The following is a 16532-nucleotide window of genomic DNA, read 5'->3' on the forward strand; positions in this document are numbered from 1 at the left end:
CTAAAATTAATTGCAAGTCATTTTAGTTTTGTCCCAAGCTAAACTTCTTCTGTTTTAACTAAGCTTATAGAAAAGTCTATCAACATCTGCAATATCAAATAAGTGTGCTACCAAAATAGATTTTATTGTGTGTTTAATGAATCTTGTTTGTTGTTGTAGTTGTCGGCTTATTTTTCTATAAACTTGGTAAAAGCTAGGGAAGCTGAATTATGAGAATGCCAAAACTATTTACAATTTGAAATAGAGGGAGTAGGCTGTTTTAGTTGGTCTAAGTCAATTTTTTTAACTTTCCCAATGTTTATATAAGAATAAATTAATATCCACAATATATACCAAATGACCCCGCTATCAAAACATATTTCATAGTCAATCAATCGAAATTAATTTAGTTTTGCATTATTATAAATTTCATCAAATTTAGAGAGACTTACATAAAAATTGGGAACAAATGATAATGTATTCTTTAAAATAAAGGAGGAGATAGATTAAGGTCCATTTGGCATGACTTCTCTACCGACTTCAGGAGCTGTTTGGAGCTATTTTCTGCCAAACGGGTAAAAGAAAATAGATTTACCCAGGAAACCCCTTAAATCGTACTCTCATAGATGTTTGAGGTAGGATGAAGTAAAAAATATTGGCTTCACCCGACTTCATCTCATCCTAGACCCTGCATAGTATTCTATGAGAGCATATTTTAAAGAGCTCTACATATGGAATTGTTTTACCAAACGGTATGGTTTAACAAAACGGCTCCAACTCCACAGATGGAGCTGAAGTAAAAATAAAAAAAAAAGTTTCAATTGTGAAGTGAATCTATGCCAAACCCCAAATGAGAAATCAAGCCCCATGTAAGAATATTAGCTTTAGAATCAATAATAGAATTTCAACCTTATTCTAGAGAAAATCTAGCTAATGCTAGGTTTTTTAGAAATTAAAATAGCATTTCCACTTTTTTCTTCTTGAATGCAAGTCTTAACAAAATAATGCCTACATCACGACCTATATGACATATGAGGGCGTGTGCAGTGTTGAGAAATAGTGAAATATTTTTTACCCTACTTTGAGTAAAAAATATTGCTTTACCCTACTGTAAATGCATTTAGACATAGAGAGGGTAATTGGAACGAGAGTATTGAAGTTTGGATGTATGAGTGTATTTGTTTTTCTTTTTAGGAATGTGAGTTTCGGTGAGACAGGAAATTAGAGTTTAGAGGGCAAACTGATCAAGCCCCACCAATCCTCTCCAATTCATATGGATTAGGGATGATGCGGACGAATAGTAATTGAGTGGGAATTGTCTTTGAAAATGGATGTATCCTCACCATTCATTATGACTTTTTGCTATATAATTTTCGTACACAAAAGTCTTCAAACCAAACAAAAGGAAAGATATAAATTGCCTCTTAAGCTTTCCATCTTATTTCTCCACACGAACTAAACAGAGTACTGCCACTAAAATTCAAATTCTCATCTTTAGTTTCTACTAGTATAGTAATTCCCATAGCCCTAGCCTATGTAATTCCCTTCTAACGCGCCAAAGGAACCGTGGAATTTTGTGTGGACGCGTAGCCAAGTACAGTACTGTATTTTGGAACCTGTCAAGGCCTTGTTTATTTCTAAAAAAATTTGCAAAATAGAAACTGTAGCATTTTCATTTGTATTTGACAAATATTATCCAATTATATAATAATTAGATTTAAAAAATTCATCTCACAAATTATAGATAAACTATATAATTAATTATATCTTTTATGTATATTTAATGCTCTATGCATGAAATGCGAAAATTTTTGTAAAGAATATCCCCAACCTAAGGCCTTGTTTAGATACATTCAAAAACCCAAAACTTTACAAGATTCTTCGTCACATCGAATCTTACGGCACATGCATGAAGTATTAAATATAAATAAAAAGAATAATTAATTGCACAGTTTACTTGTAAATCATAAGATGAATCTTTTAAGCCTAGTTACTCCATAATTAAATAATGTTAAAACGCTACCGTGTCAAAATCCCAAAACTTTTCGCAACGAAGCCTTAGGAAACACACCCAAAGCGAAATGCCTCGTCCCGTCCACTCCCGTCCCGGCGCATCATCATGTCATGTGGCGGCGGCGGCAGCAGCAGCAGCATGGGCAGGTAACGCCTCCCTCCCTAGCTGAATCCTCCCCCCAATCCCAGCCCGACACCCGCGTCCACGGCGGAATCCCATTCCGATTCCTCCCTCCCCGCCTCCCCTCTCGCCGTAGGGGGGCCGGCCCGGGTGGGGCTAGGGTTCGTCGCGTCACCCGCCGGCCTCCTCCGACGCGGCACCGACCGACCCCCCGTGCCGCGTACCGGGCCCGGCCGGATGCTATGCTGCTGACCTGCAGGTCCCTCTCCACCTGGGTGCGCCGCCTCGTCGCTTGCATGGGGTGCGTCGTGCGTGCGTGCGCCCCGCCGCCCTCCCTTCCCATCCCATCCCATCCCATCCTCTCGTGATTCTTCGGTAGACGTTACGGTGTAAGCCGCCGCCGCCGCGAGGCTCGTGGGGGATTTTTAGGATCCCCGCGTGCGATGCGATAGCGAGGTTTTCTAGACTTCGATGGCTTCTGTTCGGGGCACATGTATGCTTGTTGCTCCCTGATTCAGATGGTTAAGCTCGTGCTGTTTTCCGTATTTGAGACTGGCTTTAATGATTCTGATTGGTAGGCTGGTTTGGTTTATCCATTTCTCACTTTTCGTGTCGAGCCGGTTGATTCCGTCGCGTTAGGTGTAGTATATCTTACTGTTGTTTAATCTGTCTGTCTATTTCCAGTATAAAAGAGAGGCATTTTAGTCTGACTTTGGTACCACTAGGCCTCTGTGCGGAAATATTCAGTCTCTCGCTGCTGAGTTCACTGAGTGATAGTTGCTTGGTAGTTTACTGCAACCATCTATCGGGTCACAAATAGTCATAACTTTGTGCCTTTTTCTCTTTTGTATATGCAATACAAGAATAGAGTACATCTTAAGCTTATATGGGCTCTTGAATACTGGTGCTAATCAATCACTGGCCGATCCTGGTTTGCTACAGAGCAGAGGTTGCTTTGGATGCTGTGCTAAGCCAACTCCAATAACAGCAGTAGACGAGCCTTCCAAACGGTTGAGGATCCAGGGGCGCTCGGTGAGGAAGGCTAGCCTGTCGGAGGACTTTTGGAGCACAAGTGCTCGTGAGATGGAGAACAGCGGGATCCAATCGCAGAGGAGCATATCTTCGATCAGCACGGTGGCTCAGTCCAGCGATCAGCATGCAGCAGGAAGTAGCAGCAACCCGAATGAGTTTGTGAATCAAGGTGAATCCATTCGTATCGTTTCCGCTTTGCCTTGTCGATCCATCCTGTTTACTGTCAAATAGTTCAAGTCTCTGACTGATTGTTGGAGCTCCATCATCCATGTGAATGGAAACCAAGTTTGAATGTCCAATGTTTGTGCTCTTGAATATATAGTGGTTGAGGTTCTAAATTCTCAGTAAAAGCTACAAACTATGATTCAAAAAGGTCTTTGCTTTATGTACTAATCCTTATCAATCTTAAAGTTGACATTGGATGATTCTGCATATGAATTTGTGGAAAGCCAATGACTTAAACCAGCAAAAGCCTCTATCTTGTTGAAGTACACTTCTCTGTTCTAGATGGCTTAATGTTCAAATCCTGATCAGTTTCAAATTTGGCAAGAGATGATTCTCAGATTCTGCAAACGCAAACATCTATGGTGTCAGCATTATGCATTTATAATATTCTTTATAGACAGATTACTGACAGTAAATTTACAACTATAGTGATCTGGCAAGATTCCTTAAAAAATATTGATGACTAAACAACTTTGTGGCATTTTCTTTTCCAAAAAAGAAGAGGGAACCCTACTTTGTAGCATGCCCAGTCATTACTGAAGAAGTGAATGTTTTCCATTTATATTTGTTCTTTGCTCATCTTTTTTGAATTTTCATACTGCCTATTTTCCAGGTCTTATGCTCTGGAACCAGACCAGACAACAGTGGGTTGGAAGCAAAAAACGCCACTCTAGATCTCAACAGCCTCGAGAACCAAAATTAAGGTGAATATTTTGTGATTTTCTTCTATCACACCTTAACGAGTGGGTTCCCTTGAGTTTCCTATTGTGAACCAAAATAACATTATGTTATTTGATGTTTCTTAGCTTGTAAGAAAAATTGTCACGTGTTTGCTTCAGTGAAGTAGGTGCATCAGTGTTCCAAAAACAGATTAGGTTTCCTCCATAATCTGCATTTTTTTCTTTTAATGGTGTGCAGTTGGAACACAACGTATGAGACTCTGATAGGAAGCAATAAGCCATTCGCCCAGTCGATACCTCTTGGTGTAAGATCCCATGCTTTATTACTTGTCTTGTTTGCCTCAAAACTTTCTTAAGCTGAACTTATACTCGCAGGAAATGGTAGATTTGCTTGTGGACGCTTGGGATCAAGAAGGCCTTTATGATTAGGCCTGTGGAGTCCATTGTTTGACTCAGATTAGCGTTACATTTCCTGAGCCCAATGGTGTACCCTGAATATCATATCATGAAACATGGGATCGTCCTTATGTTAAGCAATTGTAATATATTGTTCCCGTCAAAGCTTATGAGAACATGAGATGACATTGTACCTGGTGTTTTTATATGAAAACTTGATTTGGGTGATCTAGGGCTCTAGGCAACTGGATTGAAAAAAAAAGGCATGCCTTGGTGCAAATGCAATCTGCAATGAGAAGTGAAATTAATGAGAAACAAAAGAAATGTTAAGTTATTGCCCACTTTGTGAAGCAAATGCCGGTTACGGCCATGCTGATTGATGAAAGCAAGTTGACGTGCCTTCTTTTTATTTCCGGGGAAAATTATTTTTTTTAGAAAAAGTTAGGCCTTGTTTAGTTCACCCAAAAACTAAAAACTTTTTAAAATTCTCCGTCACATCGAATCTTACGGCATATGTATAGAGTATTAAATATAGATAAAAATAAAAACTAATTGCATAGTTTGTCTATAAATTGCGATACGAATATTTTAAGCCATGATTGGATAATTGTCAAATAAAAAAGAAAATGCTACAATGTTAAAATTCAAAAACTTTTTTGATCTAAATAAGGCCTTAGTTCAGTACAAAGGGTCAAAAAGGAACTCCCCTGATCACATGCACGTAGCAGCATTGCCAGCATAGCTACAATTACTAAAATGTGAGACGCCAACTGTTCAGACAGACTCTGGCGCACAAACGGAACAAAACAGCATATAAATTTTAAAGGTGATCCATTTTTGGTACAACTCAGGATCTTATGGCACTGATAACTCAGATGGAAAAGATATAACCATGATCCCATGGTTTAGAATTTAGATGCACATTTATACATGAGTTGTGCTCAAGTGGCTGTTAACATTTCGCTCGCTCAGATGTGGGGGTGATGCTACTAGCTGAATCCACAGCATATACAGAACTGAAATAATCATCATTAAGGAAACATAACCGTTGTAGCAATTAAGGAGAGCACGGAAATACGGCTGCTGAGGCACTGATTTTGTCCCAAAAAATCACATCACATCAAAGAGTATGAGTTTAGATGGTTGCAGCAGTCAATAAATTTGGAGTTCAAGCACTCAAGGTATGTATACCAAACAAATATAACTACGCAAGACTCGTGACCTTCAAACAAAATGGTAGGACAAGAATATCTAATCATGGTTGTTGCCCTGATCCTGACTGTGCAAACTGCTGCTCACGGACCTGGGAAGTCAAGCTTGTGACAAGGATCAAACCATTGGCCTCCATCAGTCAACGACTTAGGTCCCTGCAAGTAGAGATGTGACTGGTCCTTCAAATTATCATTCAAGAAACTTGGTTCAAGTGGTGTAGTATCATTCAAGAAACTTGCTTCTGGTGGTGCAGTATAGAAACTTGCTCCCAGTGGTGTATCAGGGATCCCAGGATCAGAAAAACTAACACCTGGATAACACTGGCCAAGATTGAAAACAGCATCTGAACCTATAAATAAATAAACAACAAAAGTAAGCCTTACATAACAAATTCACGATATTGTCATGATAGAATGCATTTAAGCACACTTATACCTGAAGACAAGTTTGAAGCTTGAATTTTAGTAATTGGACAGCCCTCGTGTTCAGAGTTACCGAAGACTGAAGAAGAATGCATCATAGGGTATACCATAGGAATCGGTATTTCAAAAGATCTTCCAGACTTTGTGGGGTCATCAAGTATACCACTGTTGTGAACGCTTGCACCCAGCAGACCAGTGGTTTGTGACGAGATGGATTCTGGAGATTGAATGATTTGTTGTTCCACAGAAGCTGAAGGACATTGAAGCAACCAGTCATTACTTAGGGGGGTATAGCTGGAACTTTGGAATGAAGAGAGCTCTGGTGGATAGCCACTGGCAATGGCACTACCAAGAGGCATTGACTGACTCTTTGTCAATATATAGTCCAAATCAATGGAACAAAAGGTTTTCTCAGTCTCATCTGGCTTTTGCAGACTACCAGTAGATGCATAGCGTTTCAAAGGTTTTGTTGGAACCACTGGATCCTTATCATAGTCAAGGTGCTGGAATGTCATTACCTCATCTATAAGATCATGCATGTCAACAACCTTTTCTTTTGCATACTCATTTAACTTTTTCTTGCCAGGTGACTCTCCAGGAGTTTCACAGTTCATGTCTTGATGCGGATGCATAACCTGAGAAAGCATATATTCTGGATACATAGGCAAACCATGTCTCTGATTCCTCTTCAATCTGGTATTCCAATAGTTTTTAATTTCATTATCTGTGCGACCAGGCAACTGAAATAAACACAAAACATTAGTGTCTAACAAGGCCCAATTGAATTAGTAAAAATGATGATTTTTCAAATTTAAGGAACAATTACTGTGAGAGAAGATTAAAAAAAAGATTTTAACAAGAAATGCCTTCAAAAAAAACAATAGAAACAACACAAATGAAATCAGAACAGTCAAAAGTAGCATCAAAATTCAACATCTACTACCCATAACTAGCCATGGATAGTTATATAAAGTGACTATTGCCCACGTTTAACTACAATCAGCTTCTACTACCATACAATCATACATGCAACATCAACAGTTCCCCTTCCATATACTCATCAACTAATGCATACTAGGGCAACTTCAGTGCTGGAACAAGTCGTCAATTCCACATGAGACAAACAGATGTTTTGTTCAATAGCCCCAGTGCATCATCCGATCAGTGGGAACCACATACATACACAATAAAATAAAATCTCTCTTCCTCACATGGCTCTGTCTGCACCTTGACGCTCTCATGTAATCCCATTTTTCCTCTACCCGCTTGTCCAGTCACAAACCCAATCAATTGACGTGCTTTGGAGAGCCGGTTGACTCCCATGCGGCACTCAAGCAGCCCATGCTTGCGCTCCTGCCAGGCAGCGTGATGCTTGCCACGGCATCGGAGGGCACAGGCCACAGGCAGTAGTGACTAGTGATGGCCCCTCCCATGTGGTTGGCAAAGGCAATTGCAGCTCTGACATCAGCTCTGAGTGGGTCTAGGACTCGAGGCTGGAGAATAAACTGAGGGAACAGCAGCAGAGGAGAAGCAGCATTGTGCAGGTTTTGCTACTTCTTGTTCTTAACAATTTTTTGACCAATTTCTTACCCTCATCTAGATCTTATTTTGTTCATGGGGCAGTGGGTAGAACAGGCACCAAGATTTTCGTGGTCATGCATATCCCCAACCTGTGGACACCTCTGAACACAGTGACATCCTTCTCCAAAGCCAGGCATGGTGACCTCAAGTCTATCCCCTCAGTGCACTAAACCATAGGGAAGGAGCAGTGAGTGCTCATGGTGATTTTTTTTAATTTCTAGCATCGAACAGTGTTGGGAGGTCAATTTCTGCCTGACAACTGTAGTTAACTCATCCAATGTGCAAAGTTCTGTTGTGCAGCCCATGGTTCAATTTTCAACAACACGGGACCTGATAGAGGATCAATTTGTTAACATACACCCTTAGAAGGGCAAGTAAACCAATAGGTGATATTTGACCACGCATATCAAGTTTGTAAGGCAACAGCTACCAAGGTCCGAGGCATGTGCCATGATCAAAATACACAGGAAAGATGAACATGAGCATCAAGTGTGGCATCCTGAAAAGCAATGGCACTGGCATTTTAAAGCTTACGTAAGGTAATATCTGGTAAGAGATCAAAACAACCTGAAAAGTACATGACCACCATCGAAGAGTTAAAAGATATGATAACTACACATGCTCTAAGTAACCTATTAAAGGATAGTGCAGGGGGGAAAAATTTATACTCCCTCCATTCCGTTTTATCTGGCGCCAACACAAGTATTCCAGATACCAAGAACTACTTAATCCAGCTTCCCTTTCCATGCCGGTGGTGCCATGAGCCCATGACCTTTGTTTGTTGAAGTCGTCATCAATTTTTTGCATGCATACAACGAAGGGAGGTGGAATGGTCAAACGGGATAGCAAATCGATTTTGCATGCATGCAGTGCGAGGAGCGCCTTGCCTATAATAAGCCTATAAGGTAGGTGCTACATGCTATTTAATTGCAACGCACTAAAATGGCCATTCTCAAAAACCAATGCACGCCAGATATATCGGAATGGAGGGAATAGCAAACTATGAATTGTCTATGCAGAAATGCAAAGGTGAGGATAATGACTACATAGCAGATGTTGCTAAAATGTGAAGGAAAATAAATAGAAATTGATGAAGCCATCTAGGAGCAGCAGAAAAGCAACAGGCCCAATATGATAGCCTCTTATTCCATAGGCTAGACCACTAGAGATGGAACCCAACATTAGCTACCAGAAAAAGAAGTTCTCAATGCACTGTACCAATCCTGTCCACCTGTAAAATGCAGCCTCAAAAGTTGAAACTGCTTCTACATATATTGCTCAGTAGTCTCTGGAGTCTGGATTAAAATTTCATATATTTAAAATTGTGCCAGTTTGACTATATCGATGACAACATTTTATCACATTGCTTACAGGCTTAGCTTCCATAATATTTTGGTGCTCTATAGTACACAATGGAATTACTTATATTGCTTCAGTTGGGTGGGTAGGGGCTCCAAATGCAGCTAATGTAATAAGGCAACAGAGAAATTGTTTCTTTGGTAAAATAGTGAATAAGATGGCCATTATCTATTTTCATTTCGTTTAATAAAAGGATTTCATTCTCACAAGTCACAGCCACAATAACGAAAAAAAAATGCTTGTGCTTGTGCCAGTTGCAATACAGCAATATAGAGAATTACTAGTACTTAAGTTCATTGTCTCTTTAAAAAATAATTAAGTTCACCAATCCAATAATTATTACTTCCCTTCGAGGCTATGATCAAGGCCTTAATGTTGTTACCTTTCTATAATTGATTGATAAATCTGTAATACAAACATAATAAGTGATCTTTTGAGCACAACCCTTGAAACAAACGGAACAAACAATTTGCCTTGAGCATGCAAAAGGAGAGAAGCATAAATGCCATATACAAGCATGTATGTTGACTGATGAATATGTTAGCATATGGCAAATACATGCAATATTTGGGGAACTCAACATAATTCTATGAGATGGATTCACAAAGCAGATCAATTCCAGGATGCAGGGAGCACGTTCCCACTCCACCAAGGCATGTCATTCCCGACCTTTCTATAAAACTAATCTAAATGTTACCACGAGACAACACAACCAACGCAGGAAGGAAGCAGGAAAACTGCGGGAGAACGGCGAGCGCAGCACTCACATGGGAGGCCATCTTGGCCCACTTGTTGCCCCACATGATGTGAAACCTGATGATCTTGTCGACCTCCTCAGCGTCGAAGGGCCCCTTCTTGAGATCGGGCCTGAGGTGGTTTGCCCAGCGGAGGCGGCAGCTCTTGCCGCAGCGGTTGAGCCCGGCGTTCCGCTGCACCTTGTTCCAGTTCCCCTCGCCGTGCGCCTCCACGTAGGTCTTGAGACGCTTGTCCTCGTCGGGCGTCCATGGACCCTTCCTCAGCTCGGGCACGCCGTCGCCGCCGCTGGGGATCTCGTAGTCCCCGTCGCTGTCGGTCTCGTCGTCTTCGTCGTCGTCGGGCGAGACATACCCCGTCTCGGCCTCATCGTCCAGCCCTCCAACCAGCGCAGGGTTCTCGTCCGCCTTCGCCACCTCCTCCACCTTCACCACCGTCATTTTCAACTTCAAAGGCAACTGGGTTGTCCTCCAAAAGCAGCTGCAGCTCCTTTAATCTACTGCAATCAATTAAGCGAACTCCATCAGTAAATTAAGCGAACCGATCTGCAGCAATTGCACACACGACCCGATCTGCAGCAATTGGACACACAGCCCGATCTGGAGCAATTGCACACTCGACCGATCCGATCTAATCTAATCAAGTAAAAACTAGTACTACTAATCTGAGCAGGGGAGTGAGAGTCTCGATCTAATCCACTCAAATAAAATTAGTACTAATCTGAACAGGGAGGTGACAGCCTTGGTACGGGGTAGAACAAGTACCATGTATAGATGGCTGTCGTCGTCGGAGCAGATCAACTCCGGTGAGCGGCAGTGGAGGCGGAGGCGGAGAGGGTGAGAAGCGAGCGACAGAATGGCTTGGCGGCCGCGAGGTGGACTGCTCCTGTCTATAGTACGCTACTGAGTCCCTCCCACGCAGTCCAACTCGGCCCGCGCGCTGTGCACCGATGGGCCGTCTTGTGTTTGGAGACCCGGAATCGCTCGTCAAGGTGCGGCAATTCTGCCGAGTGAGCTTTGATTAATGGTTATTAATTGGGCTAGCTTTGCTTGGCCCTTTTAACCTCGCCAATCTTTTCCTAACGTTCGGACTTTTGGACCCGAGGATGGTTCTTGCAATTAAAAATTATTTTAATAATCATAATTTAGACATATATTAACTAAGAGTGTGTTTAGTTCCCCGTGCAAAATGCTAACTACTTTGGAATAATGAAATGCAAAATGCCAAAAATTTTAGGGTTATGTTTAGTTCCATCCAAAATGCAAAATTTATTGCTCTTGTTATGGCCTTTTTTGAAGCTCTTTTGACCTTTTTTTTTTGGCCTCTTGAGGCTAAAATCCAAAATAGAGAATAGCCACCCTTTTTGTCAAAAATTGTGCATGGTGTTTAGTTTCATTATGCAAAATGATGGACCAAAACCCAAAATATTTTAGATGAAAGGGGAACTAAACATACCCTAAGCTAATATGGTTGTGTATAGATTATATTTGTATATTATTGTTGGCTATATGAGAGAGATACATCATGTGTTCCATTTCTAGTATAGTGGAGTGAGTTGAAGAGCGTGTTATAAGTCACAAAGTAGAAATATAGAATGGTGATATATAGAATCAATTTCCATCTCTTACCCTATGATTTTGAGATAGGTTTATATAAAAACTTTGGAAAGCGGTGCAATGCCAAATTCAAAGCCAAACAGCCTAATTTATTAAAATAGATTTCATTCCATCCAAATTAAATGAAAGGATCCATACGGTCTATTATATTTTTTCTAAAAGCATCTGTAAGATTTTCCAATAAAACCTCCTAATTTAGAATTTTTGACTTAAGAGTTCTCAATCCCACCTTCCAATCTTTTGACATTTGGGAAAAACATCAAAAGAGCACATATATCCAAGCGTCTTTAACGCGTGTATTAGTGTGCCAATTTAAGGTGGAAGAGTGTGAAAAAGAAAAAAGAGTAGAAAAAAGTTCCTGATGCAAATATACAAGAGAGAAAGAATATATAAATAGAAACCATTAGAGATGGTCTTATTTATTTCTGCCAATATTTTTTGGGGAGAAAACTCCATGGTTTTGAGAAGAAATTCTTGGGAACTCTTGGAGATACTCTAATTTATAATAATAGAGAGTTTGGTAAAAAGACTCGTTAATAATCTATTTAATTCAATCAATAAATATATATATTTCTTTGTTTTGGATTTTTCACTAATCAAAGATAATTGAGGATGTCTCTCCAGAGTACACATAAGATATAGAAAACTATTGAAGTATACAATATAGGAAGTGACTTTTACTCGAATAACTCTCTAAATTATAATTTAGAAAGACTATAAGAGATGCTTTTATAACTAGTTTGATCAAACAGTTATCTTAAAAATAGCTCTTCACTCGAAGTTTAAAGGAGGCGGACCCGTTTGTGTAACAAAGAGTCAGCGAAAAAAAAGTCCCTTCTAATTTCTCCTCACAAAGATAATACAAATTGTTATACAACCATAGAACACCGTCCTTACCTATCATTTTCCAATCCCACATAAATAGTGTGATCCGTGCATGTCTATACATGACACTGCTGCATGTTCGGGCATTAGCACCGGTCGGGAAGGGCCTGTTGCCCCGGTTCCCGAGCCGGTGCTGCCCTTCCGGGACTAAAGGCCCACCTTTTAGTTCCGGTTCGGGCAACCGGGGCTAAAGCCCCCCCTTTAACACCGGTTGGTAACACCAACCGGTGTTAAAGGGTCCTGCCAGGGCTGCCACGTTGCAGGACCCTTTAACACCGGTTGGTATTACCAACCGGTGTTAAAGGGTTTCTTTTTCTTTTTTTTTTGGTTCACTTCTTCGGTTCTGTTTATTGTTTATATATAATATATAATAATAGGTTTTTCAATACATGTTTTGCTGATACAATAATATATTTATATTACACGCATATTAAGCATATATAAATGAAAATTATAGGCTTAGCTTAATAATTAAGCTTTGCCTATAATAAAATGAATAGACCACATCAAAAATTAAATAGATATGTAAAAAGCTTTATATATATATAGTTTTATATGTACAAAATTCGTAACACATATATACATAGAGTTTTTTCTCCCAATGTCTACAAACGATACAAATGATCATCGTTGTTTGGAATAAGAGTTTTGTTGCCGTTGAAGTGAAACTCGCCGTTTGGATTGATCACTTGGTCGCGGAGAAATCCTGCTATCGTCTCTTGGATAGCTTTGATTCGGTCTTGTTGTAGGACCTTTTCCCTCAGCCATTCCGTCTTTAATTTGAAATAAATAAAAAAGGTATTAGTTATCTAAGTTATTCAATATAATTCAGGAGATAATGAAAAGAGACATGTAACGTACTCTGAGCGTCTCTGTGGGTGTTTGATTGACTTGTGCCATCATGAATTTGCACACGTAATATGCACATAGATTGTTCCCCCCTTCTTGTCTTAAACACCACTGTACGATATATATATAAAAATATTCACGACCACGACAATAAGAAGGCTAAAAGTTAGCGAAATTTTGTTAGCTAGTAGAACTTACTTGTGGATGTATTATGTTAAGCGGCGCTTTACATCCACTGAGATGTTCACGGTCAATGAATCTTTCCCAAACCCTATACACAGCCATTGTATATCGTGAACTAATAATTACAGAGTCATATTATGATATTTTTGTAGCTGAGATCGACATTACGTACCTTTGAATAATGTTTACCATTTGTTGATAATTTTCTTGTGGTTTTCTCATTGAGTCAAAGATTATCAACCGGTTCTTGGGAATTTCAATGACCATGAGTATCCAGTGAAAGCTGTTTACACATATATATATATAGTCAGTCCTATAATGTAAAATAAAATATGCATGCACTTAATAACTATATAACTCACTCGAAGTTGAAGGGGAAGAGTATTTTTTTTTTCTTTTTGGTTCACAAAGAACCTCATAAGATTGGTGCAGACTTCTGTCTCATGATCTGCTGTCCACACTGCCTGCGGAGCCTTGAAAACAATATAAGGGTCAACGAACCCAATACTATTGTCATTTCTCATTCTGAGCTCTCTCATTTGGTGCCTGCATATATACATACAAATTCTAAGTGTGTAAGGATTATATACATGTAATTAAAGAAGTTAGAAGTATAATAAAAAGAAAAAAATACTTACAGACAAAAGCAGCTGACAAGAGATTTGTCAAGAGCGTCGAGGTGGCATAATGGGTGCAATTCTTCGAACTGCACGTATATGAGGTCATCTCCACGGAAGTAGTGATGTTGTCTAATACGAACAGAAATCCAATTATCTCCCCTTTTAGACGCCTCAATGCACCATTTGTTTATTGCAAACATTTGTGTGCCGAGCTCGTGTAAACGCTTAGGATCGAATAAACTCCTGCCCGGTTCATATCTTGCCCTCCATTGATCAACTACCTCGGCTTTTTCAAATGTTTGGCATCCAAGAATGGCGGCAATTTCTTCCATATTTAAACCGCTCTGTCCAAAGTAACGCTCAAGCGAGTCTAGCTCAGACAACGTTAAGGATTTCTTTGGCATCAAGTCTTCATTTGAGCCGTATTGATTTGGCACAATCAAAGGGGGCACCGGTTTTGATACTTCTCCGAGCTGTGGGACCCCCTTTCCTACTCTCTTCTTAGTAGGCTGTGAAGACTTGACCAGAGACCGCTCATAGTCCGAAAGTGCTGGCTTTTTCTGAGCTTCGCGTTGCTTCTTTTGATGGTCTGCCACCTTCTGCCTCAGTTCCGATGGCTTCACATAAAAGTACGGCTTTTCTGGGTTAAGCCGTTTTTTCCTTTCCTCCTTTATTTTATCAAAAAATTGTTGGACCTCAGCTTTAGATGTAGCAATTACCTCCTCTTCACTCTTTTCGTAAGGTAATTTTTCTGGCGTCTTAGCTCTCTTTGCTGAGGCAGCCTTCATTGGAGGTGGGACCGATGACTTCGGTCCTTCTTGGGCGGACCGCTTCTTACTACCTCGCTTTGGAGGCGAGGGGACCGACCGTGCACTCTTTGGAGAGGGCGGTGCAGGCGGTGGAGGGGGTGGGGCCGATCTTTTTGGCGTTGGAGAACGCGGTGGAGGAGTTGGAGACCTCGGTGGAGGAGGTGGAGACCGTGGTGGAGGCGGTGGCGGGGTCGGTGTGGCCGCCGCAGGTGTTGGAGGAGATCCAGCATTGTCACCGCCCGCAGCACTATGATGCGCTGGGGAGAGAACTGGACTTAGGTTGGAGGAGTCCCTGCAAAGAAAACAATTACAAGTTTTGTGAGTAAACTTTTTTTAAATTTCAATACATAATAAATAATATAAGAAGTAAAATCACACACAAACCTATGCTGAGGAATAATTATGAAGCGCTTGCGCCAACAAATAAATGTCTTCTCAGCTTCACCTAAGGTCTTCTCTCCGTCTCCCCCTTCTATGTCTAGTGGCACATTGCCACAACCTTTCTCAACCCTATCAACCGAGACGCTAGCATATCCACCAGGTACTGGTCGATTATGGATTCTTGGAGTGCCCGTTCGGTCGATAGGGTTGACAATAGCGATAGCCACCTTTTTGGTGGCATTCCCATCTGGTACATGCAGCTCACAGGTAGTAAAAGCCTCTGTGACATCATCCACGGAGAAGTGTAGCTTCGTGTCATCCTGAATGGTTGGTACTTCCGTGGATGCGCAGCTGCTTTTCAACTGGCCTGGGGGGCTAACATTGACCTCAGGCTGTGATGTACCTTGCCCTTTCGTCATTTGACTAAGTGCTGCTTGCACTTACCTTTGAATCTCTGCCTGCATCCATTCTTCACGAGCTTTCTCGCGCTCTTGTGACTGCAGAACAAAAGCTTCCAGGCGGCGGATCCGCTCTGCCTCCTCATCCTTCTTTCTCTGGCGGCTTCTGTAGGTATCTTGATCGGCTTGGAATGATTGCAGCCACGGAACTGCCCCATAGCCTCTCGTACGCCCACCGTGCTCAGGATTTTCAAGCGCATAGGTGAGTTCATCCTTCTCCCTGTTAGGCCTGAACTCAACAGACTGAACCGCCTCTCGTGCACGGACTAGTCTCTCTGCTGCTCTAGAGATTTCTTGGCCCCAAACTAGCGCCTCGGTGTCTGGGTCCACGCTTCCCCCATGACCGTAGAACCAATGCTTGGAGCGCTCGCTCCAATTCTTTGCTATTGTCTCGGGTGTGACTCCCCTAGCAAGCATCTCCTGTTCCATTCGGTCCCACTTGGGAACAGCACTCTTATAACCACCTGATCCCATATGATGGTGGTATGCCTTTTTACTGGCATTCTCTTTGTTTCTATTGGCTCGTTCCTCGCCCTCTTCTGATGTTTTGTACTGCACAAAGTCATCCCAGAAGGCCCTCAGCTTTACATATTGCTTGAGGTTGAAATCTGGAGTCTCGTTTTTCTTGACATATTTATTGTACAAAGACTTCTTCCAATTCTGGAAGAGTACTGCCATCTTCTTCATAGTCCAGTCATAAATTCGCACCTTCAACTCTTCATCGTTGGTGTCGAAGGTGAAAACGTCTGTGACGGCTTTCCAAACTAACTGCTTGTCATGATCAGAGACAAAACTGATCTCAGGAGCACCTCGCTTCTCTCTCCATTCACGACAACTGATCGGTATTTGATCTCTTACAAGATATCCACAGTGACTAACATATTTATTTGCATGCTTACCAAGTGGTCTGCCTGTAGCTATCTCAAACTCAGAGATTACATAGCGGCCCTCCAACGGC

General features: G+C 41.2%; 2 protein-coding genes across 7 annotated transcripts; one reads left to right on the forward strand and one right to left on the reverse strand.

Annotated features, from left to right (window-relative positions):
* Positions 2029–4686, forward strand: LOC110430931. Of its 4 annotated transcripts, none has more exons than XM_021449164.1 (5): positions 2029–2139; positions 3061–3314; positions 3984–4074; positions 4289–4355; positions 4426–4686. In XM_021449164.1, the coding sequence occupies exons 1-5, from the start codon at positions 2099–2101 to the stop codon at positions 4477–4479; spliced, it is 507 nt and encodes a 168-aa protein (XP_021304839.1). In that variant the 5' UTR covers positions 2029–2098; the 3' UTR covers positions 4480–4686. The 4 variants fall into 4 exon arrangements, with proteins under 4 accessions (XP_021304839.1, XP_021304838.1, XP_021304837.1 ...); XM_021449163.1 differs by having other exon boundaries at positions 2033–2139; positions 3056–3314; XM_021449162.1 differs by having other exon boundaries at positions 2135–2414.
* Positions 5327–10696, reverse strand: LOC8082265. 3 transcript variants are annotated; one of them, XR_002448360.1, is made up of 5 exons: positions 10538–10696; positions 9788–10272; positions 6599–6820; positions 6094–6330; positions 5866–6007 (listed from the first exon to the last, which is right to left on the reverse strand). XR_002448360.1 is itself a non-coding variant. In XM_021449160.1 (4 exons), the coding sequence occupies exons 2-4, from the start codon at positions 10211–10213 to the stop codon at positions 5742–5744; spliced, it is 1419 nt and encodes a 472-aa protein (XP_021304835.1). In that variant the 5' UTR covers positions 10214–10272; positions 10538–10696; the 3' UTR covers positions 5327–5741. The 3 variants fall into 3 exon arrangements, 2 of the variants coding, with proteins under 2 accessions (XP_021304835.1, XP_021304836.1); XM_021449160.1 differs by having other exon boundaries at positions 5327–6007; positions 6094–6820; XM_021449161.1 differs by having other exon boundaries at positions 5327–6007; positions 6094–6820; positions 9788–10269; positions 10538–10658.

Source organism: Sorghum bicolor, chromosome 10 (assembly GCF_000003195.3).
Source record: "Sorghum bicolor cultivar BTx623 chromosome 10, Sorghum_bicolor_NCBIv3, whole genome shotgun sequence".
Lineage (NCBI taxonomy): Eukaryota > Viridiplantae > Streptophyta > Magnoliopsida > Poales > Poaceae > Sorghum > Sorghum bicolor.